General features: G+C 35.7%; 1 protein-coding gene across 2 annotated transcripts in view; it reads right to left on the reverse strand.

Moving 5' to 3' along the window:
* LAMA2 (laminin subunit alpha 2) overlaps window positions 1-24,818 on the reverse strand; it is a 623,525-nt gene extending 598,707 nt beyond the window's left edge. For both annotated transcript variants that reach the window (XM_068551053.1, XM_068551052.1), the window contains exon 1: window positions 24,490-24,818. In XM_068551053.1, the coding sequence (XP_068407154.1) occupies window positions 24,490-24,610 (121 nt within the window). In that variant the 5' untranslated portion in view covers window positions 24,611-24,818. The remainder of the gene's footprint in view (window positions 1-24,489) is intronic.
* Between the last annotated feature and the right edge of the window lie 1,792 nt (window positions 24,819-26,610).

The raw sequence follows: 26,610 nt of genomic DNA on the forward strand, positions 1-26,610 counted from the left end.
ATAGCTATTTCAAAATTAGACATGCTTAAGACCAGACTGGGATATACAGGGCCCAGAAGCTATGGTGAATTGAAGCAAATATTATATACATATGCTATGGAGAATGACACAGCTAAATTATAAAGGTCAGCTCTTATCATCAGTAGTATTTCTTTGTCACTCACTTCACATCTGTTTGCTAATTTCAACATTCACGTTTCTAATAAACACGCATATAGTTTCTAAAGTGCAAAATCAAATGCACCTAAAGACTATTTAAGCAGCATTTATCTCCCTATTTACACCAGGAAGGCAATGAACACAAACCACTGATTTGAAGAATCTAATACAACATGCCCAAAACATGTGGCTTTTGGGAGCTGTGACAGTTAAACAACGGAAACAAACCTTGAGCTATACAGAGCTATTTTCTAAATAAAAGTAAAATCTCCATTTTTCTGTAACTATTAAGGTTGGAAATTATTTGGGCCAACAACCTTAAGAAAAGAAAGGATGAGGAAGTTAGTTTTCCTCTATTCTTCTAATTTTGTTTCTCTTCCATTTCTCCACAATCCCTTTTTTATTTTTCTAATTTTGGTCTAGGTTTGCCATATATCTGTACCCACAGCAGAAAAGCAGAACCACATTTAACAGAACCTACGCTTACTCTCAGAGGATACCTAAAACTTTGGCTGTGATATTAAAAACATATATAGGCTATCTAACAGATAAATTTTCCCTTTTCCTGTGCACAAACCTCAATTATAAACTCATTTAATTTAGATTAACTAGGTGCTGAGGTAATTCCACTACATAAAAATATGTTTATGCCTGGTATCTTTTGACTATATTTTATTGTTAGTAAGCATGTCTAATCTTCTCTGAGAGCTTAACTCTGATTGCTTTATTACTGCAGCTTTAGAATGTACTGTAGACAATGACCACAAATCAGATTCTGGAGGTAGAAGTATGTTGCAATAAGATACAAGTACACAATTTTTAAAGGAATTTTCTATTAAAACACCTCTAGTTAATAGTAATAAGTTAAAAACCAAATTATTAAAGTCACCTAAACAACTGGGATAAAGAAATAGCTTAAGTTCCTGTGGATGTTTATCCAGTATGAAAAGAAGCCTGAGTAGAATAAAACTGTTCTTTATTTTTCATAAAAATGTATCATTTAAAGAAAAAGTACACCAGTCAAATAAACTATTGTAATAATTGGTTAAATCAATGACGGCATGTCTTTGTCTCTGGCTAGAGTAATCAAATTTGAAAAGTTACTTAAAATGTGAAATTTGAAAGTCTCCAGCCACTTAAAAATGCTAACATAGTGATTGATGACCTTTCTCACACCTTCCAGACTTCATCAAAGCCAATGCCTGGTGGCAGCATTTCACCTCAATAACATACAAGGAGACCTCACCTTCAATTTTCATAATCTCTCTGAGTGGGGACATTTTCAAAATTTAATTTTGAGCTTTCCTTTCTCTCATTGAAAACGAACTTCTTTCCTTAGAAAATAATAAACCTAAACTTCATCCTTTGTTCTCCCAGTTCATCAACTCTGTTTAACTTATCTGCCTCTCTGATCAGCCATACCCCACAACCCACCCTTCACTTTCCTTAACTGTTCTTTTCCTGATCTGCCTATTAAAATTCTTCTCTTCTGTTAGGCTCAGCCAAATTCCATCTTCTCTATGAAACTGTCTCTACTCCTATGAGACAGAAATCTTTCTGCTTCACTAAGAATTTTACTTTATTTTTTATTGGAGTATAGCTGCTTTACAATGTTGTTTTAGTTTCTGTTGCACAACTAAGTGAATCAGCTATATGTATACATATATCCCTCCGTCTTGGACTTCCCTCCCACCCCCCACCCCATCCCACCCATCTAGGTCATCACAGAGCACCGAGCTGAGCTCCCTGTGCTGTACAGCTGGTTCCCACTAGCTATCTATTTCACACATGGTAGTGTATATATGTCAATCCTCATCTCCCAATTTGTCCCGCCCTCCCCTTCACGCCATGTCCACATTTCCATTCTCTATGTCTTCATCCCTACTCCTGTCCTGCAAATAGGTTCACCTGTACCATTTTTCTAGATTCCACACATATGTGTTAATATACAATATTTGTTTTTCTCTTTCTGACTTACTTCACTCTGTATGAGAGACTCTAGGTCCAGTGACAACTCTACAAATGACCCAATTTCATTCCTTTTAATGGCTGAGTAATAGTCCATTGTATATATGTACCACATCTTCTTTATCCACTCATCTGTTGATGGACATTTAGGTTGTTTCCATGTCCTGGCTATTGTAAATAATGCTGCAATGAATATTGGGGTACATGTATATTTTTGAATTATGGTTTTCTCAGGATATATGCCCAGTAGTGGGATTGCTGGGCCATATGATAGTTCTATTTTTAGTTTTTAAATGAACATCCATACCGTTCTCCATAGTGGCTGTATTAATTTACATTCCCAACAACAGTGCAAGAGGGTTTCCTTTTCTCCACACCCTCTCCAGCATTTATTGTTTGTAGATTTTTTGATGATGGCCATTCTGACTGGTGTGTGATACCTCATTGTAGTTTTGATTTGCATTTCTCTAATAATTAGTGATGTTGAGCATCTTTTCATGTGCTTCTTGGCCATCTATATGTCTTCTTTGGAGAAATGTCTATTTAGGGCTTCTGCCCATTTTTGGATTGGGTTGTCTGTTTTCTTGATATTGAGCTACATGAGCTGTTTGTATATTTTGGAGATTAACGCCTTGTCAGTTGCTTCGTTAGCAAATATTTTCTCCCATTCTGAGGGTTGTCTTTTCATCTTGTTTATGGTTTCCTTTGCTATGCAAAAGCTTTTAAGTTTCATTAGGTCCCATATGTTTATTTTTGTTTTTATTTTCTTTACTCTAGAAGGTGGGTCAAAAAAGATCTTGCTGTGATTTATGTCCAGGAGTGTTTTTCCTATGTTTTCCTCTAAGAGTTTGATAGTGTCTGGCCTTACATTTAGGTCTTTAATCCATTTTGAGTTTATTTTTGTGTATGGTATTAGGAAGTGTTCTAATTTCATTCTTTTACATGTAGCTGTCCAGTTTTCCCAGCACCACTTATTGAAGAGACTGTCTTTTCTCCCTTGTATATGCTTGCCTCCTTTGTCATAGATTAGGTGACCATATGTGCATGGGTTTATCTCTGGGCTTTCTATCCTATACCACAGATCTATATTTCTGTTTTTGTGCCAGTACCATACTGTCTTGATTACTGTAGCTTTGTAGTATAGTCTGAAGTCAGGGAGCCTGATTCCTCCAGCTCTGTTTTTCTTTCTCGAGATTGCTTTGGCAATTCGGGGTCTTTTGTGTTTCCATACAAATTGTAAAATTTTTTGTTCTGATTATGTGAAAAATGCCCCTGGTAATCTGGTAGGGATTGCACTGAATGTGCAGATTGCTTTGGGTAGTATAGTCATTTTCACCACATTGATTTTTCTAATCCAAGAACATGGTATATCTCTCCATCTGTTTGTATTATCTTTGTTTTCTTTCATCAGTGTTTTATAGTTTTCTGAGCATAGGTCTTTTGCCTCCTTAGGCAGGTTTATTCCTAGGTATTTTATTCTTTTTGTTGTGATGGTAAATGGGATTGTTTCCTTAATTTCTCTTTCTGATCTTTAGTTGTTAGTGTATATGAATGCAAGAGATTTCTGTGCATTAATTTTGTATCCTGCAACTTTACCAGATTCATTGATTAGCTCTAGTAGTATTCTGGTGGCATCGTTAGGATTTTCTATGTATAGTATATTGTCATCTGCTGTGACAATTTTACTTCTTCTTTTCCAATTTGGATTCCTTTTATTTCTTTTTCTTCTCTGATTACCATGGCTAGGACTTCCAAAACTATGTTGACTAAGAGTGGTGAAAGTAGACATCCTTGCCTTCTTCCTGATCTTAGAGGAAATGCTTTCAGTTTTTCACCATTGAGAATGATGTTTGCTGTGGTTTTGTTGTATATGGCCTTTATTATGTTGAGGTAGGTTCCCTCTATGCACACGTTGTGGAGAGTTTTTATCATAAATGGGTGTTGAATTTTGTCAAAAGATTTTTCTGCATCTATTGAGATGATCATATGGTTTTTCTTCTTTAATTGGTTAATATGGTATATCACACTGATTGACTTGTGTATACTGAAGAATCCTTCCATCCTTGGTATAAATCCCACTTGATCATGGTGTATGATCCTTTTAATGCGTTGTTGGATTCTGTTTGCTAGAATTTTGTTGAGGATTTTTGTTTCTATGTTCATCAGTGATATGGTCTGTAATTTTTTCTTGTGTGTGATCTCTTTGCCTGGTTTTGGTATCAGGGTGATGGTGGCCATGTAGAACAAGTTTGGGAGTATTTCTCCCTCTGCAATTTCTTGGAAGAGTTTGAGAAGGACAGGTATTAGCTCTGCTCTATATGTTTGATAGAATTCACCTGTGAAGCCATCTGGTCCTGGACTTTTATTTGCTGGAAGATTTTTAATTACAGTTTCAATTTCATTACTTGTGATTGGTCTGTTTATATTTTCTAATTCTTCCTGGTTCAGTCTTGGAAAGTTGTAGCTTTCCAAGAATTTGTCCATTTCTTCCGTTGTACATTTTATTGGCATATGGTTGCTTGTAGTAGTCCCTTATGATCCTTTGTATTTCTGTGGTGTCAGTTGTAATCTCTCCTTTTTCATTTCTAACTTTATTGATTTGAATCCTCTCCTTTTTTTTCTTGATGAGTCTGCCTAAAGATTTATCAATTTTGTTTATCTTCTTAAAGAACCAACATTGATCTTTGCTATTATTTCCTTCATTTCTATTTCATTTATTTCTGCTCTGATCTTTATTTTTTTCCTTCAACTAACTTTGAGAGTCTTTTTGTTCTTCTTTCTCTAGTTGCTTTAGGTGTAAGGTTAAATTGTTTCTTTGAGATTTTTCTGGTTTCCTGAGGTGAAATTGCATTGTTATAAACTTCCCTGTTAGAACTGCTTTTGCTCCATCCAATAGGTTTTGGGTCGTCGTGTTTTTGTTGGCATTTGTTTCTATGTATTTTTGATTTCCTCTTTGATTTCTTCAGTGATCTCTTGGTTATTTAGTAGCATATTGTTTAGCCTCCATATGTTTGTGTTTTTTACAGTTTTTTTCCTGTAATTGATTTCTAACCTCATAGCATTGTGGTTGGAAAAGATGATTGATACCATTTCAATTATTTTAAATTTTCTGATGCTTGATTTGTGACCCAAGATGTGATCTGTCCTGGAGAATGTTCCGTGTGCACTTGAGAAGAAAGTGTATTCTGCCAATTTCAGGTGGAATGTCCTATAAATATCAATTAAATCTGCCTGCTCTATTGTGTCATTTAAAGCTGGTGTGTCCTTACTTATTTTCTGTTGGGATGATCTGTCCACTGGTGTAAGTGGGGTGTTAAAGTCCCCCACTATTATTGTGTTACTGTTGATTTCCCCTTTTATGGCTGTTAGCATTTGCCTTATGTATTGAGGTGCTCCTATGTTGGGTGCATAAATATTTGTGATTGTTATATCTTCTTCTTGGATTGATCCCGTCCTTCCTTATCTCTTGTAACAGTCTTTACTTTAAAGTCTAGTTTATTTGATATGAGTATTGCTTCTCCAGCTTTCTTTTGATTTCCATTTGCATGGAATATCTGTTTCCATCCCCTCACTTTCAGTCCATATGTGTCCCTAGGTCTGAAGTGGGTCTCTTGTAGACAGCATATATGGGTCTTGTTTTTGTATCCATTCAGCCAGTCTGTGTCTTTTGGTTGGAGCATTTAATCCATTTACATTCAAGGTTATTATTGATATGTATTTCCTATTACCAATTTCTTAATTGTTTTGGGTTTGTTTTTGTGGGTCTCTTTCTTCTTTTGTGTTTCCCTCCTAGAGAAGCTCCTTTAGCATTTGCTATAAAGCTGGTTTTGTGGTGCTGAATTCTCTTAGCTTTTGCATATCTGTAAAGCTTTTGATTTCTCCATCAAATCTGAATGAGATCCTTGCCGGGTAGAGTAACTTCGTTGTAGGTTTTTCCCTTTCATCACTTTAAATATATCCTGCCACTCCCTCTGGCCTGCAGAGTTTCTGCTGAAAAATCAGATGATAACCTTATGAGGATTCCCTTGTATGTTATTTGTTGCTTTTCCCTTGCTGCTTTCAATAATTTTTCTTTGAATTTAATTTTTGTTAGTTTGATTAATATGTGTCTTGGTGTGTTTCACCTAGGGTTTATCCTGTGTGGCACTCTCTGTGCTTCCTGGACTTGGGTGGCTATTTCCATTCCCATGTTAGGGAAGTTTTGAACTATAATCTCTTCAAATATTTTCTCAGACCCTTTCTCTTTCCCTTCTTCTTCTGGGACACTTATAATTCGTATGTTGGTACATTTAATGTTGTCCCAGAGGTCTCTGAGACTGTCCTCATTTCTTTTCATTCTTTTTTCTTTATTCTGCTCCTCAGCAATTATTTCGACCATTCTATCTTCAGCTCACTTATTCATTCTCCTGCTTCAGTTATTCTGCTATTGATTCCTTCTAGTGTATTTTTTATTTCAGTTATTGTGTTCTCCATCACTGTTTGTTTGTTCTTTAGTTCTTCTAGGTCCTTGTTAAACATTTCTTGTATTTTCTCAATCCATGCCTCCATTCTACTTCTGAGATTTGGGGTCATCTTTACTATCATTATTCCGAATTCTTTTTCAGGTAGGTTCCCTATTTCCTCTTCATTTATTTGGTCTTGTAAGTTTTTACCTTGCTCCTTCATCTGTAATATATTTTTTTGTCATCTCATTTTTTTCTGATGGGTGGGGCTATTTTCCTGTCTTACTGGTTGTTTGGCCTGAGGCATCCAGTACTGGAGTTTGCAGGCAGTTGGGTAGAGCTGGCTCTCGGTGCCAAGATAAGGACCTCTGGGAGACCTCACACCAATTAATATTACCTGGGGTCTGAACCCCTTCCCTCCCCCAGCTGCCCCTCCCGGAGTTGGTGCCGGTCCCATCCCAAATCCACTTTTCTTCCCTTCCTTCTTCCCCCCCACATCCTACCCGGTCATTCGGGGATTCCTCCCGTCCCTTTAGGTGTCCGAGGTCGCCTACCAGTGCCCTGTAGTTGCCTAATTGTGAGAAGACGCGAACTCTGTGTCTTCCTACTTTGCCATCTTGACTCTTCCACCCCACTAAGAATTTTAAAACATTTTAAATAATTTCATTAAATCCCTTTCCACATACATACTGCCTGTATTAATTTCATTGCAAACATACATTTATGTTTTTCTCTACTTATACAATTCTTGCAGGAAAAAATTATGTCTTTCCCATCTTTGTATGTACAGTGTAGAAAACTTTTTTTTACTCATAGTACATGTTCAACACACTCTTGTTTAATGAATAAATTGGAATATTTTTCTTTTCCCATTAATATTATTATTATTGCTTTACCCATGATCATAGTACATGTAAAACAGTTAAATAAGATGACCAATAACCTACTTTAAAAGTTGAACAAAGCATATTTATTCTGCTTTGTATACCTATGTAGAATTTTAAGAAATCTTAAATTTACCAGAAAGCCTCTTGAAGAATAAAATCTTCCTTTTTTAAAAAAAATTTCTAAAAAAAGAGAGAGAAATAGAAAGAAAGGAATAGAGAGAAAAATGGTCAATTGTCATATCATTCCTTATCCCCAAATTTAGCTTGCCAAACATTTACGGTGCTTGAAGTAAGTAAACATCACTAGATTAAGGTCATGTCTTTGTCTTGGAAAAGTAAAGCAGTACAATCACTTTGAAAAACAATTTTCCCATTTCTTATAAAATTAAATGTATATTTACCATGCAACCCAGGAATTCCACTCCTAGATAAATATGAGAAGTGAAAACATATATCCATAGAAAGTCTTGTACATGATTCATATACAGCAAATTTATTCACAACAGCTAAAAACTGAAAACGATCTAAAAATCATCAACAGGTGTTAAATTTAAAATTGAGATATATTCATACATTGTTAATTCCTAGCAATTAAAAGGAACAAAATATTGATGAACACAAAAATATGGATGACTTTTACAGAAAAGTTGTTTTAAAAAATAGATGTTGTGGGCTTCCCCGGTGACGCAGTGTTTAAGAATCCACCTGCCATTGTAGGGGACACGGGTGCAAGCCCTGGTTTGGGAAGATCCCACATGCCGCGGAGCAACTAAACCCGTGTGCCACAACTACTGAGCCTGCGTGCCTAGAGCCCGTGCTCCGCAAACAAGAGAAGCCACCGCAATGAGAAGCCCGCACACCTCAATGAAGAGTAGCCCTCGCTCGCCTCAACTAGAGAAAGCCCACTCACAGCAATGAAGACCCAATGCAGCCAAATACATTAATTTAATTTAATTTAAAAAAATAGAGGTTGTGCCTTTATGTCATACTGTAAATATTTTACAGTCATATGAGCCTCATCTTCTCAGCCTGATTCTCTAGAATGGTAACCATAAAACCAGTCCTCAGGGATCTCAGAAATAGTAGAGACAAAGTGAATAAAATGCCTGACGTATAATTGGTACTATCCCTTCAGTAGAACAGGAAAATAGTGAAAGCTTGTGAAAGTTAAATGGAAATAGGTTTAAACTCAACATACATATTTCCCAAAGAAACCTCATTACACACATCTACATAAATGTGTTTAAAATAGATAATTATCAAAATACATATCAGAAAACAACAGTGTTTTAACTGCAAGATGTCATTTAGGCCAGGGTTCTAAATAATGGTTACCATGAAGGTTAGTTTTGGAAATAGAGTTGCTTTATCTTGCTTAATAGTTGTACTACATGAAACCATGTCCAGAATACAATGCACAGTATAGAAAGATATTGGAAGTTATATGGTTTCTAGAACCTTATAGCACCATTTAGATGAGTACTTGTCAACCAGTTTCCAATTAAAATTATAAAATAGTTTATTATTTCATTTAGCTCATTAATTCCTTCATCAATTAAAATTTGCAAATAAGCAAAACATACACATCTCGGGAAAGAGATATTATTCTGTTAACTCCCACACATACACAAGAAGGCTAATCTTAAACAGCTGTCTTTTTCTTTAACTAAATTATCAATGCTTATTAGACTCTGGCTTCCAGATGCAGAACAATGTTTCACGTTAATATGCCTAGTTTCTGACCTCGAAATAATGCTAAGGAACTCAGCAGGAAATCTGGCCTCCAGATACTCTCATCTTGGGAGACAGAGACAAAGAAACACGATTGTCTGAATTACTTTATTGTGGAATTTTAAATGCTCATTAAAACATCATCAAGGGCATCTCTATTACAAATCTGTTACCTAAGTTTCAAACACGATGCCCCCAAACCAAGCTGGAAACCTAAGACTGTGGGTGGCATAATGATGAAATATAAAGCTGTCTTTTGAGGTGGTTACTAACTGTCCCCACAGAAAGAACAGAAAGAATAGAAAGAAGAGGAGGTGTGGTAAGGTTTAAGCACAGACATAGCAGGTCATTTTGACCTGGATGAATTTCAAATGTTCCTCCCATCAAACTAGACTGAGTAGAAGTATCCTCAGCCTTGGTAATCCCTGGGTCTCGGACCCTTGAGGAAATGATTCTAGAATTAACGGCTTTAAGACTATTCTAGGGCAATATCCCCTTTGTATCTGGCACTCTAAGTGCCCCTCTGAGCCAAAAAAAGGGACTACCTGCAGCTGGATGCCTATGTCTGAGATTTTCTAGGGTGAAAGATGAGGAGGTCTCAACACCAGCCCTCTTAGAACCAAAGTCCATTGTCTTTGTCACCTCCTTCAGCCCAGCCCCCTCCTTCTCCGGCCTCCACAGCAATAGCTCTGCCATCTAATCCCAGAAACATGTATCCAGACAAAAGATCCTATTCTCACCAAGCTTTTTCCCCTGAGCTTGAGACAAAAGAAATATTCTAATTTCACTCTTTAAAAGAGAAAGGCATTCTCAGCACTACATAAAATACTTAATTTTCTACAAGAGTTTTCATAATAAAGTATAGAATAAAAGAAAGTTACAAGAGAAAGCTACAATTACAGCTTAAGTTCCACAAAGGCTTTATAAAGACCTACTGTTAGAGAAAACTCATGCAAATATATTTATAATCTGTAAGTTTTATCTCATTTTTATACAATAGTTGCAACTACACGAAGAAATATTTTTGAATGATTTCAGAAAGGAAAAAAAAAGCCACCATTAAATCAAGCAATGGAGTTTAACAGAATTCCTCTATACAACAACTATGTAAATCAACAGTAGTTTCTTTGAAACAGAACTGAAAGCACACATAATGCATTTTAATGCAGAGTGTACAAAGACACTAAGATCTGTAATTCTACTAAATGTCAACGATACTGTAACCCACTTATTGTGGAGTCAGATATAATGAAATTCCATTTATAGTGAAGTAGAATGGAAGTTTAAAATTACATCAATGGAATGTAATGCAGAAAATATAATTCCAGTAATGGTGAATGTCTTATTAGAAAGAAATCTTAGTGAAATGATGATTTCACTATAAGTCTCCAATATCTCTCAAAGGTGACATTCAAAATAACATTAGATTTTAACATCAATATTTTACTCAGTGAATTATAATAAATTCAGTTTATAATTCTCCAGTATATGAAACCATATACAAGTCTACCAAGAAAGACAGAAAATACATGTGTGTTAATATAAAACAATACACTATACATATTCTAAGTTGTGTCTGGTCATATTTATGAACAGAATGTAAAAAATGAATTAAACACTTCAATTAAGTTATGGATGGAATAAGAATTATCTTAAACACACAGATAAAATGAATGGATGTTTCTCTCTGGAGAGCATGAGAAACCATCATTTTTGACTGAATTAAAAAAACCTGTTATAGAGTATCTATAGAGTCAGTTTTCAAAAATCTTAACCCTACCCTCCCTAAATATTGTTATAATGCTGCAATTTTCATATTAGCTTTCTCCTTTTAAAAATTGCTACTTTCCATACTAGAAAGAAGAATTTACATAGAACTGAAATGCACGTCTGGGATTTAGAAAATCTGGGATTCTATATCTCCATTCTTATTCTTATCAGGCTAAGTCGTTCATTTTAAGTATTGACCCCAATGTTACTCCAACTGTAGGAGTACGCTGCTGTATACAACAATACTCAAAAGCTTTGTGTGGAGGCACAGAAATGGTGGTGAAACAATAAAACATCCTAGATGCCAGATGCTACACAAATGTAAAGCATATGATAGCAGCATGGTGGAAAATGAGGCTGTAATTAAGGCTATCAGAAACGATTTGATTTTATCTCTCCATGGAAATCATGATAACTATGTTATGCAGTTACTTAAATTTAGAAACTTAGTTTATAGGATCTGCTCTATCTTAAAGTTATACTAGCTAATCGCTTTACAGAAATTTTTTAAGTGTTTAATATTAATTCCCAGTTGTAGCAGAACACCTAACTGGAAAGAAATTCGCTAGTATGCTAATAATTCTATAGTTGACTGCAGAATTTTTTTATTATTTGATTTATATTGTCTTTTCAGTCACTTTACTGTTTCTTCATCTATGAATAATACACACCAAGAGAATAAAAATTAGAGTGGCAAGCCACTTTTCTATTCCCTTTAAGTAATCTCCGCTGAAAATATTGCCCTGGCCTGGTGAGTTCACGTAGAATTCAATCACTAGTGCTTCAATTGGTATTATATAAAATGAAGAAAACACATCTAATTTCAAGAGAAATTCCTACCCCTCCCACACTCTCAGCTCATAAACACATAAATGAAGCAAGACAACTAAGAAAAACTTCACATACATAATATGATGAATATTTTTACACTATACGTAATGATATGTGGGACTAAGGTTACAGAAGTGATCAGACACAGGTGGATTCATACCTGAGGACTTGGAGGAAACGAGCTTTTAACTCCGTTTTAAAAGTGCAAGAGAATGTAGGGTGTTCAAAAGCAGGGTGTGTGAGGAAAAAGAAAGGTGTCTTGATGGTTCAAAGAGCTTAGTAAAGGCAGAGAGGGTGAGAATTACCTATTTGCAAAAAATGGGTGAAAACAGATTAATTTGGAAAAAGTAAAAAAAGAATCCTTTCCAAGCTTGGAAAGTGGAAGAGTTAGGAAGGAAAGTGGTGGGGAGCTTTGAATATTAGTGTCTATGATATATCTAAAATGATAGCTGGTAAACATTTTAATCTTTTGTATTATAATTCTCATCCAAAAAGACCTCACATATAGAAAAGTTCTGACTAAGCAAAGAAATATGCACTCCTCATCCAAAGTTTAAAAATTGCTTAGCTCTCACTGGAATATCCTTAGGGAAAAAAAATATGCATCAAGAGCAAAATATTCTAAAATATTTCTAAAATATTTTATTTATCACCTAAGTGGCATTGATAGCAATAACTTCTATCTGTGCACACTGTGTTTCAGTATTTTTTGAAATGTATATCTTATAAAAATATTCATTTCGACTATGAAAGCATTAGGAAAAATAATACATGTACAACAATTTTTAAAGGCAACTCTTTTAGTCTGTCCAAAAAGAGTGGCTTCTTCATTCATTTTAGAAGTTTTATTGTGTGCCTACTATATACCAGACTAGAGACAAGAGATAGAGCAGTAAACAACAAGACAAAAAGTCCTATTATTATGAAACTTAACATATTGATTTCTAACCATCACATAGCTGAAGATCTTGGAAGAGGAACTAGTTAATTATATGCCCTTCTAGCTTTCTGAAATAGTAGTAGCTCTTGAAGTTTGTATAAGATTGGATTGGTCGTTCAACTTATTACATAAAATAAAAATCATAAAACAAGATAGATTAATTATATACATGAACCAATTTTGACCTAATCTATGGAATTACGTTCAGAAGAGCCTGAATGCAGTCATTTGTTAATTCAAAAAAAAAGGCGGGGGGGGGGGGGGGGAACTTCCCTGGTTGCGCAGTGGTTAAGAATCCACTTGCCATTGCAGGGGACACGGTCCGGGAAGACCGCACATGCCGCGGAGCAACTAAGCCCGAGCACCACAACTACTGGGCCTGTGCTCTAGAGCCCGTGAGCTAGAACTACTGAGCCTGCGTGCCACAACTACTGAAGCCCGGGCGCCCAGAGTCCGTGCTCCACAACAAAGAGAAGCCACCGCAATGAGAAGCCCGCGCACCGCGATGAAGAGTAGCCCCCGCTCGCCGCAACTAGAGAAAGCCCGTGTGCAGCAACGAAGACCCAACGCAGCCAAAAATAAACAAATTAATTAATTAATTAATTATTTTTAAAAAGTATGGATCTCCTAGAATATGGAAAATGGTCTGAGAGGGCAATGTTTTGTCCAAAGGATCTAAAGTTAAAATTTCAGATCCTAGATGGATAGGAACTTTAGGTTAGTGTTGCTTTCTTAGCACGTCTTAGGTAGCACACGTCAGGAAGCCTGTGGATAAAATCAGTTCTTGAAAGTTGAGTGAAAAATATTTTATACCAGCTTGAGGAAGATAATAAAGAAAAATAAAAAGTATTTTGAAGAATTTTTAAACATATCATTGTCTGTATACAAAGAGTATCTATAGCTATTTGCAAAACCAATAAAGATAGGATATGCATTTTAAATATTTCCTTTCCATATCAATTTACTTTTTCTGTGTTACTGGGAGATATGTCACAAAAAAAAAAAAAAAGAAATAGAAGGAAGATGCGCCACGGTTTTCAATACAGAAGAACTAAGTGTATTAAGAGCTACTAGGGGGAAAAAAAAAATCAAAGAAAGGGAGTGAAGAAAAACTTTATAAACCAACAATGCCTTTGACCAAACCTATCATTTATTATAATACAGAGTAGTAGTATTAATAATACTATTTGTATGGAACATTTTATTTAACTCTTATAACAACCCCATGAGATAGATTTGAACATTATGTTCTCATTTTTTTAGATGGAAATTGAGTTTCAGAATAGTTAAATGACTGAACTGTTGTTTAAGGTCACAGCTTTAGGAAGAGCTGGAAACAAAACCCGTATCCTGGAGTTCCAATTACAAATCCAGTGATTTTTCCAATTTACCACAGTGAAAAATTAAATAGTTGTACATTACATGTTAAGCATGATTGAAACTTTCTGAATAGGAAAAGGGCCTATAGGAAGTGTTTTGTCTGAATTAATTTTCAAAATCTGATATTCCCAAGTTTAAAAAGCAGGTTTCCCTAGAGATCTGTTGGGGTTACATGATTTCCTGAGGTAGTTTTTGGGTTTTTTTAAGTAATTTACCATTAGACTTAACACATAGGTAGACACACTAAAAATTCTCCCTATTCAGGTTGATATTAAATAACGTGTTCCAAGACTATTTTTCACCTTAGTGAATAGAGAGTCCAAATAAAGAGGGTCTATCTTGAGAGCTTTTCTACAATCCAATTAGACTTTCCATTGAAGACCATCCTGAAATTAATTTCCATTGTGTGTCAAACATGCTGAATTGTCATCTCTACCCAAGCAGATGTTAATGAAGACAAGCTTCACAGGCTGAAAATAATAACTAATCTTTACGAAGCACTTATTATGTGCCATACATTTTTCTAACACATTACATATATTAAAAGCCTTTAAAAAGTAGTTTATCAATCCCTAATAAATTCATGTCCAGAATTGAGAAATTCCTTTAAAAAGTTTATTATATCATATTTGAAATATAAAAGGCCACAAAATACTGCTAAAATTTCCATTCTGTTGCCTGTTTAAATCACTTCTCACATTCAGCTACTAACATAACTATTAGCTAATTATAGGCCCTTGTGTTTCTTCTTATCTCTATTACTGACTTGTTGTGTGACCTTGATAGAATTCTTCAGTCACTCTGCAGTGACATAAATAGTTTACCATCTATAATCTCTTAGGGTCTACTCAACGAAGCTTTTAGAATATTTTGCTCTTCTTAAGCTAAAGGGGTGTCATCTGCACTGCAAATATCATTTTGAGCTTTGTGATCAAATAATAAGAAGAAACTAGCTAATATTTACCGATTAACTGCCAAGTATTTTCACAAATATTATCTAGCTTAATTCTATTTTACTAATAGGAAATTTAAACTCCGTCGACTCAGGTTTTTGGTCTCAGTAAGAAAATACTTTTCATCTCCCAAGTTTATACTTCTTCTGCTATTCAAAGTTATCTTCAAAGCAGAGGAATGTATATGGAAATTGAAGACATAAAGAAATATATGTTATAAAGAACAGACCTGTGGTTGCCAAGGGGGAGAGGGGTGAGGGAGAGATGGAGTGGGAGTTAGCAGATGCAAACTAGTATATATAGAATGGATGAATAACAAGGTTCTATTGTGTAGCACAGGGAGCTATATTCAATAGCCGGTGATAAACCATAATGGAAAAGAATATAAAAAGAATGTATATATGTATAACTGAAGCACTTTGCTGTACAGCAGAAATTAACACAACACTGTAAATCAACTATACTTTAACTAAAAAAAAGAAGTATATGTTAATAAGAGTATTTTTGTAAGCTAAGCTATGAAGTTCAGAATAGCGAAATACTACAACACAAATTCTAATTAAAATTGAATTCATACATTTGGGTTTTCAAGTATAAGAGCAAATACCTTCATAAACAACCTCAGCTGAGTTTGGGATACCACAGTATGGAGGAAAAAAGTGCTGCTTTAAGCCAGAAGACACCATGACAATTTTTAGACTTAATTCATTTTTCTTGAGGCATTTTGAAAATTCACATTGATTGAGTCCCTAATAGATGCTCTCTATTTTATATACTCCTCATAACAAACCAATGAGATGAAGCAGCTACCTGAAATGACAATTGCACGACTTTGTGTTCTCCTTCATACTTTCAGCCTTATTCAGTAATTGAAAAAGGCATAGCAGGCAATAAGCCAGAAAATTGGGGTAGCTATACAGGCTTGTGGAAAAATATATCTGATGTGGCAAGCTCGACTAACCTTATTTCCTCTTTAGAATAGGACCTTATATGTTACAGGCAACTTAAAAAGAATTACCCTTAGAGTTTTAACAGTACAGCTACCAGACTGAAAAATATAATGATCCCATTTACAGTTTATTCTGTGGTCCACAATCATTTATCAAGGCAACTAGACTTTTCTGCAAATTCAGAATTCTGGAAATTTTTAGATTCCCTTATTCTATACTTTTGTATATAAAACTTAAAATCTAATGATTAAAAAAACAAATCACATTGGAATATACTAAATATATTAATTAAGTACTGTGAGAGTGTTAAACTATAAATGGTACATATATACACATACACATCCTCTCAAAATCTAGGAGGTTTGCAAAATTTTCTCTCTTAACTGAGAGGTTCAACTTCAAATAGAACTCTTTAAATCTTTTTATGAAGATGCCAGTGTTCTACACTTTTTCAGAAGGAATTTTGAGATTCACTCTGCTCTGATTCTTAGGTGTAACTATTTGATTCTTGCTCTTTTCATTCACAGACATACACAGTGACTATGTTTTAAAGAATCTTTTGTATAATAAATATCATTATGTTTCTAGCCTGCTGAAGTAATTTCTGTAAGGTAACTCCAGAAAAGCCAATAATCAATTAATACTTTCTCACAGTCTAGTGCCCAATAATCCAAATCCTAAGAATTTAAAGACTAAAATTTGATGAATACTTTTAAATTTATGCATAGTTTTCAGTAATGTATTTCTGCATAGTTTTAAGTAGTGTGTATGTGTGTTTAAATGAAAATGAGCTTTGAAGACTACACATTTTATTTTTCTTGTTCTTACATAATACCTAGTGAATCTCCAGTTTCAGATTAGACTACTAACATAACTTAGAAATGAAAATATGATTTTTGAGGTATTTTATAAAAGATAAGAAAGGATCTAAAACTCCAAAAGAGATGACAACTTAGGATCCATAAAATCAGGAGCAGGAACATATTCTAATTTCTAATTCTAAAACTAACATTGGAACTTGTGTTTGTCCTTGACAAATTTCTCCTTCTATAAAATGAGGATAATTATATTAACCTACTAAAAATTTTTGCTATGTAAATGAATGTGTTAACACTCACAATGCACTAGATACTATTCAACCAATCTAAAGCATCTGGCACTCAAGATGCAGTTAAACAAAGAGCCTCGGGAAATGGCACAGCCCAGTGGTCAGTTGAGAGGACCGTACAAGGAGAGACATAGTTAACACTGCACAAGGTGCCTTTCCCAAGTGCCAGGCATGAAATAGTTGCTCAGGTGTTCATCATTCAGAATTTGCACAGATGAACTTGCTATTTGTATTAGATTAGTCCTGTTACAGAAAGCGAGTGTTATGAGTAATAAACCACTAATAGACTACCCTCTATGATCTTTTTCTAAATGTCATGTGCCAAATAGGATAAAGCTCCCATATTAAAATCCACATTCAAGATGACTGGAAAAACACTATTTTTCATTCATATTATACAACTTTGGCAGGCAACCCCTTAGCTTTAACTCACCATGTAAGTTTAGATTATGTCTCAAAACTATCTTTAGATAGTAATTATCAGTGGCTTTTAATAAGAAGAAAGATTTAAGCAAAGTTTTGCCTTTCATATTTTCTAAAAAGTTATATTTGTTAGAATCATCTCTTCGAAAACCATATTGTAATCACAATCAGGGTACTACAGGAGAAAAGAAGGAAGGGAGAGAAGAAAGGAATGAGGGAGGAAAGGACAGAGAGAAGGAGAGAGATTAGAGAGAAAGAGAGGAAGGAGGGAGGAGGGAAGGAAGGGAGGAAGGGAGGGAGAAAAGCTATACAATTTTCTTCACTTAAGTTTGTTCTAAATGACAGAACTTAGGCCAAAATTGTGTTACTTTATTCCAAAGGTTACTACAAGACTTACAGAGACCCTTAAAGAAGTTATAAAAATCGAAACAGAGCATAGAATAAGTTTCTGATTGTAAAAATAGGTGACATTTCAAAGTCCATTTCATAAAAGAAGTCATCAGATCAATACATCATTGTGTCATTTTTAACAATAGTATCTAAACTTTAGCTCTGATACTGAAATGAATAATAAAAAAGAGAACTCCAAGGTACACACATATCCACGTGGGATTGTGGATAATTTTTGTTTTAACGTGCACATTAGTTAAAAATACTCTAAGAAACCTATGAAATATTTCTAAGAACACTGGGACAAAATAAAAGGATATGTAGAAATTCCTTGCACTTGAGTAGTTTTGAGGTATTGATATTCTTTTAATCATGGAATGAAAGTGAGATGCCAACAGCAAAAAAAAAGGGAAAAGAAAAAGAAATTTTACAAAGACACATCTGAGCTTCCCAATGGTAAGATTGCTGAGGTGGAATACTCTGAAACAGAGTCACTTAAATATGCTCTATGAATAAAAGGTTTGGAGCAGGAGATGAATTTAAAATAATCCTACATTTGTACTACTGGTCTAGTCCAACGGATTAGAGTCTGCTTGAGATGAAAAATATTAATTATTATTTCATTCGTTCATTTAATTCTACTCAAAACTCTTCAATACCACCCATCTGACTTAGATTAAAAGGCAAAATCTTTACAATGATCTAACCTCCCATTACTTCTCTGTCCTTTCTAATTGTGCCTTAGACCTTTGTAAGCCTGTTCCCTGTGCCCAGAGTACCCTTCAAGCTGATATCTGTATGAATCACTCCCACATCAGTTTCAAGTGTTTGCTCAAGTGTGACCTTCTCAATGAGGTCAACCTTTATCACTATTTAAAAATAGCAACCATCCTTCACTCCTAGAACTCCTGACTCCTCTTACCCTGCTGTATTTGTCCAGAATCCATCACCCTCTACATTCTACACAATATAGGTATTCATTATATTACTTATTCATTATACATTCATATTTCTGTCTCCTCAACTAGAATATAAACTCCATAAGAGCAGGGATACATGTGTGTTTTTGTTTTGTTTTTGGCTCTCTTTTACTCACTGAACATATTCATTCATTAACCAATGAATGAATACACATAGGCCCGACCCCACCAATTTCCTGCTCAAATTCTGACCTTTGAACTCAGTCTTACCAATGGGTACAGCCCAGAATCTGTCTTCTTTCTGTCTGCCTCGTATACACTGAGCCTGGCATGAGTCTTGAGAACCATGTGCCAATCTGATGCCATCTTTCTCTAACCTCTACCTTGTTTTCTCATTCACTGCAACTAGGCTTCTGCCTTAGTTCCCGCTTAGCTACCCATTTCAAAGTTGTGACTCTACACAAATCCTAAACCCCAATCTTCTAGATTAGAAACTAAACAATTTGGCCATTAACAACATTTTCTTCCTGATCTTTTCCACTGGGTCTCCAAGTGCTAAATAAGGACCTACTGCACACTAGACAGATGACCTGGAGTCACCTTTTTTTTTTTTAATTATCCTCTTGGAAACTCTTCCAGACATGTTCCACCTACATGACAGAATCCTACTGGATAGCTAATGCTGACTGGACTCAAGAGTGCAATTGATACATCCTTTGGACTCTACAACTTAGACAGCTAGCCACCCCACAAATCTTGTTATGCATAGGCTAGGTTGAAGTTAGTTTTCCCTATTCTGGACCCCACTAGACCTCTATTCCTCCTCTTCCATTGTTGCCCACAATTGTAGTTCCATAATTCTAAAGCAGATTGTGAAAGAAGATTTGAGACCTCATATAAAGTTTAAGCGAATTTCTTTTTATATTTCACTGCTAAATATATTTGGATTAAAAGAAAGAACAATGATTCAGTCTCAGAGGTCCACATTGAAAAGTCTAGCACATTAGTCACTGTCAATGAATCAGCAGTATTTACTAAATGTATGAATAGAAAAATAGTGGCAATGATCTGCTTTAGATAAATGGGAATGGAGAAAATACTGGGATGTGAAATCTACCAAAAAGTAAACTTTTTTGAGTAGTAGCTATTACAATATAATTGTAAGGTGTCAAAATTCCAAATACTACTTCAGAAATTCTTCTTATTTAAATAAATCCGTCCCATAAAAAAACAAATTCATGTTTTTCTTACAGCAGTCATATCTGGGTAGAACTCTTGGGATACCTATTTGAGCTGTTAAATACTTATATCTGAAGAAGGTGAAGAGTGTAGTTATTATAGTGAGGTGACAGTTATCCCATCTCTCAGGAGCTACAGTAACTGAAGTGTACTAAGAAAGAATCGGCAGAGCAGGCACAGTTCTTTCATAATCCCTAGCAACTCTTGATACAGATTCAGTTCATCACTCTGCATGGAATCTTAGAAGAAAAATATTTTAGGAATAAGATATATCAGCAATTTGCATACATTGGTATATCAGATTTTTGAAATATAATATATAATGTATGTCATTTAAAAAAATTCTAACACATCCACAATATAATAGTCGATGTTGAATATGTTCTTATTCTTAGCCATACATTTATCTATTATTAATCATTTTTACCAAACTAGTAGGCCAGTAGGTAGTGAACAAGCCAACAAGTTGCATGTGTAGCAAAAGAAAATATCAACAACAACAACAAAAAATCAATTCCAGCTTTACTGCCACAATAAATCCCCTGAAAAGTTCTCTGGTAATTTATAAAGTGTTCTCACATTTTATAGCACGGGATGTTTTAGAACTGTGCAATTTATGGTGATATGGAAGTTCCATATTAAATTTTTAAGTATTCTTGCCAAACATGAGTGAGGATCGTCTCAAACATGTTTTTATTTTAAATCCCAGAAGACATTTAAAAACAGATTTATATTCATTTAATACTTTCTTGACATTTTTTAAGAATTCAGAAGTTCAAATACAAGTATGCATTCTGAAAACAATAGAATGTAATACTAGAATCTTGGACTTGAAAAAGGACTGGAGACTTGATGAGTCTTAACTTCCTCTCTGTAGAGGCATTCAGTCCTAAATCATCTCTGACAAGCTGCACATCTGATCACTGCATGGACATTTCCAGAAGCTGGGTGCTCCAGCCCAACCCAGTTATTTCTGAACAGCTCACAATAGGGAAGGGAGAGGAGAGGGAAGAGGTTTCCTCCCATTTTATTTAACTCAAACATTCCTCTTTGTCACACTCTTCTATGGATCCAAGTTTAGGCTTTAGAAAGAATATTTTAGTCTCTCTTCCAAATAACAACCCTTCTAAAAATTCGAAGACATATCTTATGATTTCCTAAGTCTTTCTTTCTCCAAATTAACAGTCTTTACTTGGGCTAATTCTCCTCTGAAAATCTTTTCAGACTTCTAACCATTCTACTCTCCCTTCTCTGAATTTACATCCATTTGTCAATGAAGCACCCAAATGTATATTAAACAAACAAACCTACCTGCTTCTGAGTTTTTTATAAAAGTGAGTTAATTTTTCTGTCACCATATCACACTACATGTTCATATTGAACTTGCTGCAATTCAGACTGCCTTTCTCATCCTGTCTTTGTACTCATTCCTGTACATATAAAGGAGAAAACAAATTTCCAGAAGAGAGCAAAATGAAATTAACATCTGGAGACAAATAATAAAACCAACTCCATGTAGGTTCTATTCATGGACCAGGCTATAGAGACATTTATAGATTCCTGAATCTGATATTCACCAGCTTAGCTACCTGAATCAATTCTGGACCACCTGCAGTTGTCATATGCTTGAATTTTATTTTCCATCAAGCCATTACCAAGACAAATGAACATAAGGAAACCTCTATCACAGCCCTAGAAACTTCTTTCTGAATTGACCGTGATCCACCATGCAATAGTCTTTGAAAACTGTTTTCAATCAGTGGCAATTTACCTACTATTATATTTCCATTTCCACATATTATTTACACAGATGTGAGGAAAAGATATTTTCTGCTGCCTTGCTGAAATACAGAACTACTTTGACTACATTGTTTTCCTATTTTGTCAATCTTCAACTTAGTTAAGGAATTTCCTTGGAATATCTTTCTTGCTGAGTCAATGTTATTCATACTACAATTCTGTGTGTTCTAGAAACTACACAAGATTTCAAATAAAATAATTTTTTAAAACTCTGATTACGTTTCTAACTTAGTTACAACATCTGAAAAACTTTGCTTCGTGTCAACATTCTTAGTAAACTGGCACCATACTATAAGGGAAAACAGAACTCATTCTAAACAATTAATTCTTGGTCAGGAAGGTCAGTGCTAGTATAACTGAAAAGAGAAAATTGATGACAGCCAAGAAAACACCTCTTCAATCAAACTCATATTCAATGATCTTCACTGAGAGCTTGCTTTAACAGAACGGCATTGAAAAGGAAACATGACCTCAAAAATTAAATGGAAAGAAACTTTGGTACTATAAAAAGGGAACTTTAGCATAAAGTTCCTTATAAAGTTCCCTGTAGCATAAAGCAATACTAGAAGTGCTCTTAGTTGTTAAAAATCAAGTTATTATCATTTGCATGAACTTAAGAGACAGCTACTCCAAGCCCCAGGTTTTAAATTTGTCCAACAATAATAAATAATGGCTGGAGGTGAAATAATCTCACGTATATAAGGCATTTTAAAATTATAAAGCACTATACAAATTTAAGGCATTATGAAATATATTTTATGTAGACTTTTAATATTAACAGGTTTTAACCATTTATCCAGTCTCTAAACATATTGCAAATAATCTATAAAATACACAATAATTGATGTTAGAATGCAGAATATAGCAGTGTATAGTAGACTCTGTGCTATAGTTATTTTGCATAGAATTCCTTATTATGTATAATGTTCAAGTTATCTCTCAACAGAATGGCAGTATAAATTCTCCCTTCTGAATTCACTTCATCTTGTGCCTGGACCATAGAAATCGGAGTTAATTTTACCTCAAATAAACCTGGGGAAGGGGGATGGGAAGGGAGAGAGAATAAGAGAAAAGGCGGATGGGGAGCACACTATGGAAAATTGTCAGGAACCCACTTGATGCCTACTCTGCATGCTTTGAGCTTCTGCCCACTCCAAGTGAACAGAGGATTGGTGATCTTGGTCTCTTCACTCCCAGCTGCCTAACAGTATTAAAGTATTATGTACTGTTAAAACATCACATAATTAAGTAAAGTTAATATTTAAAAGTAGTATTTTTAAAAACCAGCTGCCAAAGATATTCTCAAACTCACTCTCATAAATTCTATTAATTAAGCCACATTGACCCCATTTTACTTCTCAAAGAAGGAAAAGCAAAAATAGAAGGAAAAAAGTTTATAGTGAACTTAAGATCACTTTCATTCTAGGAATTTTAATCAAGAGGTTATTATTATAGCAAGGAGCTTAGAGTGCTTTTTTTTACTCCTTTTAAAATAAAATAGTAATGTTAGACATGCTAGATTACAAGCAGAAAACCTATCAGAACTGTTAGACATAGCTTTATTCCAGTTAACTAAAAGAGGGATAAGTATATTTCAAAATTTTGGCAGATTCAGCCTCATCAAAACTGTCGAAAGCACTAGTCTCCAGATTTTGTACTATTAGGGTAAATATTTTGATATTTGAAACCAAACCTTAAATATTTCTTAATTTTTTAAATTTGATACATGTTTTCTAACTTACAGAAAAGATTTCTGAAACTTTGTATTATAAATTATTTTTTTAAACGCTGCACATGTGCTTCTTTTAAAATTCATGATCATAAAGTAACTCTTCAAAGTCTCCCAAGAGTTTCAGAAATGATATGCATATTAACATTAAGGCGCTCTGAGGAGTATAATTTGAGTTACATTAAGTGCAGCTGTTTTCCGAAGTCCCAGTGAAGGGTATATCTGGTCACAGTGGTCTTAATTAAAATACAAATGATATAGAGGTCTCATCTGTATTTAAGCAAGCGGAGACATTTCACTATAATAAAATAGGATACCTAAAATAGGATGTGGGTAAAGAAAAGGTGAGGCTAGAAGCAACAATGCCATGAAAGAAAAAATCCACATGCTTAACGCCTTTACAAACCCCGTTCAGAGTTGGAAACAACGCCCTTAAAAAAAAGATGTATCAGCTGCCCTCGCTTAAGTTCCAAGACGAACCACAGATTGGGAAAGCTCTCTATGTAGGCATGGAATCTAATTGGGAGAAACTTTTTTAAAACATTTAATTGGTTAAAAGTTTGCCTCTTGGAGAGATTTCGAAAATCAATTTGCAGGATGTATAGTGATAGCAAGTCCGCTTAGAAACGAATGAAAGATGAAAAGCGCTTCGTGTTCTTTTGCGGGAGGTAGGCAGTTCCCCCTACACGGTGAACTCAGGGAGTTGAAAGTGAACTTGCATCAAGCTTAGCCGCTCTTGCCCCGAAGCGCACTCCTCAAGGGCAAAGCAAGAAAGCGGTCCCTCGCCTGCAACTGTGAGAAGAAGGGACCCGTGAGGGGCCGGGGGCCCCGGCAAAGGGTGTCATGTGGAGCCCGTGCCTCGACTGTACCTCTTTGCTGATGCGCCGGTGGCTGCCGCCGCTGCTGCTGCTGCCGCTGGCGCTGCGCCTGGCCGCCCCCGAGGCCTCCGCTGAGCAGCAGGACCAGGAGGACCCCGGCGGCTCCAGGCATTGCGGCGGCCCCGAGCAGACCCACTTCTCGGGAGCCGCAGTCGCTACCGCCCGCTCCCCTGGCCAGAGCTTGTGAGCCGAATGAGCCGCAGCTGCTGGGTAGGGGAAGGAGACAACCCCCGCCGGCCTCGGCTCGGCCGGCGCCGGAGGGTGGGGGGAGAAAGAGGACACTCCCCCTCCCTCCCCCTTCCCGGGCCCTCGCCCCACGGACGTCCCGGCCCAGGCCCTTAAAGGGTCCTCCGTGAAAAAGGCCTTTCCTACGGCGGTCCTTCCCTCTGAGAAGGGATTGGCTTGATCTGTTAGCTGAACTTCCTTTAAGTTAAAGAAAGTAATTGATAGGAGAGCAGTTTGTGATCTTCAAAATCCCTCCACATGGAAGGCATTACTTGTGGGAAATCTGCACAGCTGGGGTCTTTACCGAAGCTGAGTAGATGTACCTCCTGAGAAAGGCCTGGCAAAGCTGTGTGCGAGCACTGTGGATCCAGGTGATCCACGTTGGTGGTAAGACTATCCAAAGGCCCCGTTGACTGCGAAGTTACCAGGAGGCAGAAGGTGGTCCCCGGGATGCTGCAATCAGGCCAGGAGACTTACTGCTTGGTAGACTGCTGGCAAGGCAGCAAAGGGAGGACAAAATAAAACAAGCCCCCTTCATCCACTGCAGTGTTTATGACCAATATAAAGGTAAAAATTAAGGTTTTCCGGTCAGTCAGGAAACATTTATTTAAAGAGGATAAAAGGTCTTTTCATTTGTTTCCCTTCAGACTCAAAATTTCATGTTTCCAGTCCCCATTCCTTCCCTTTAACTCAACAGAATGTCTGCAAGTTTTTCTAACACCCCATGTTCAGATGACAGTTCCTTACTAGTTTTTTGTTTCTTTGTGTGTTTGTTTTTTTATGGTCTGTGGTTCTCATAAGGTTTGGAACAGCTCCTTACTGGGGTTTTATGAGAATTGCAGGATGTCTTTTGGTGTACTCAGCGACTAGGAGTACTACTGGCATCAGTATACAGTGAGGTCAGAGAGCTAGTTGTCCCACAATGGGTGGGACAGTCCCACACCATAAATTGTCCCCCATGCAGGTCTGAAAGGGCCACTGGACATTCACGTAGGTAAAAACCCTTGCATTATATTTGAAGCCCAATTTAAGTCTGTTTTGCACTCAAGCAAAATTTTTCACACAGTTTTTATTTTCCTGGATGCATCTATTATGTAAATTGAGGAAAGAATATGTCTGTGTTTTTTAACTTTATCAAGATTTGTTTAACCATTTCAGAAAATCACATAACTGATAACAGTTCTGCTCATGGTATTGACTACAGGACAATATCAATACCCCACCTGTCACATTGATGGTGACTCTGGGAATAGGTTCACGCTTCTGTTTCATTTTGCCTGCTAAGGTAGTTTTACCCAAGCATTTACACATTGAAATACATATTGTTTTATATAGATAAATTTTTTCCCCTTTATTTTATACTTAAGATTTTACATTGATTTTTTTAAATATTATATTGAAGTTAGGTGATATTATCTATGGATTTCCTTTCACTAAAGTAAAGGAGGTATTGTTCCTAATAGGATTGATTGAGACCCATTGGCCAAATGGTACTGAAGTGAATGAATATCCCTCAATGTTACCCATCTTTCCGAGTTTTATTAATATTAGTACTAGGAAACTTTAAAATCAATTTTTCTTTATTGTAGAAGCAAAATGGAAAATGGCCCACACCTTGAGAATAAGACTGTGATCTCTGCTGTCAACTTTACTTGTTTGATTCAACACAGGGGAAAAAAAATACAAAATTATTTAACCAAAATTAAGATACAAAACCAGTACTACTAGAGCTATAATTTTTTTTCAAATAAACCTAATTGAGGTACAGTTTACACAAAATAAATGCATCCATTTGATATGTTTAAAAATGTAAACAACCATTTGACAACTACTCAATTAATATAGCCTATTTCTATCATTCCCCCAAAGTTTTCTTTTCTGCCCTTT

Source organism: Eschrichtius robustus, chromosome 9 (genome assembly GCF_028021215.1).
Source record: "Eschrichtius robustus isolate mEscRob2 chromosome 9, mEscRob2.pri, whole genome shotgun sequence".
NCBI classification, from domain to species: domain Eukaryota; kingdom Metazoa; phylum Chordata; class Mammalia; order Artiodactyla; family Eschrichtiidae; genus Eschrichtius; species Eschrichtius robustus.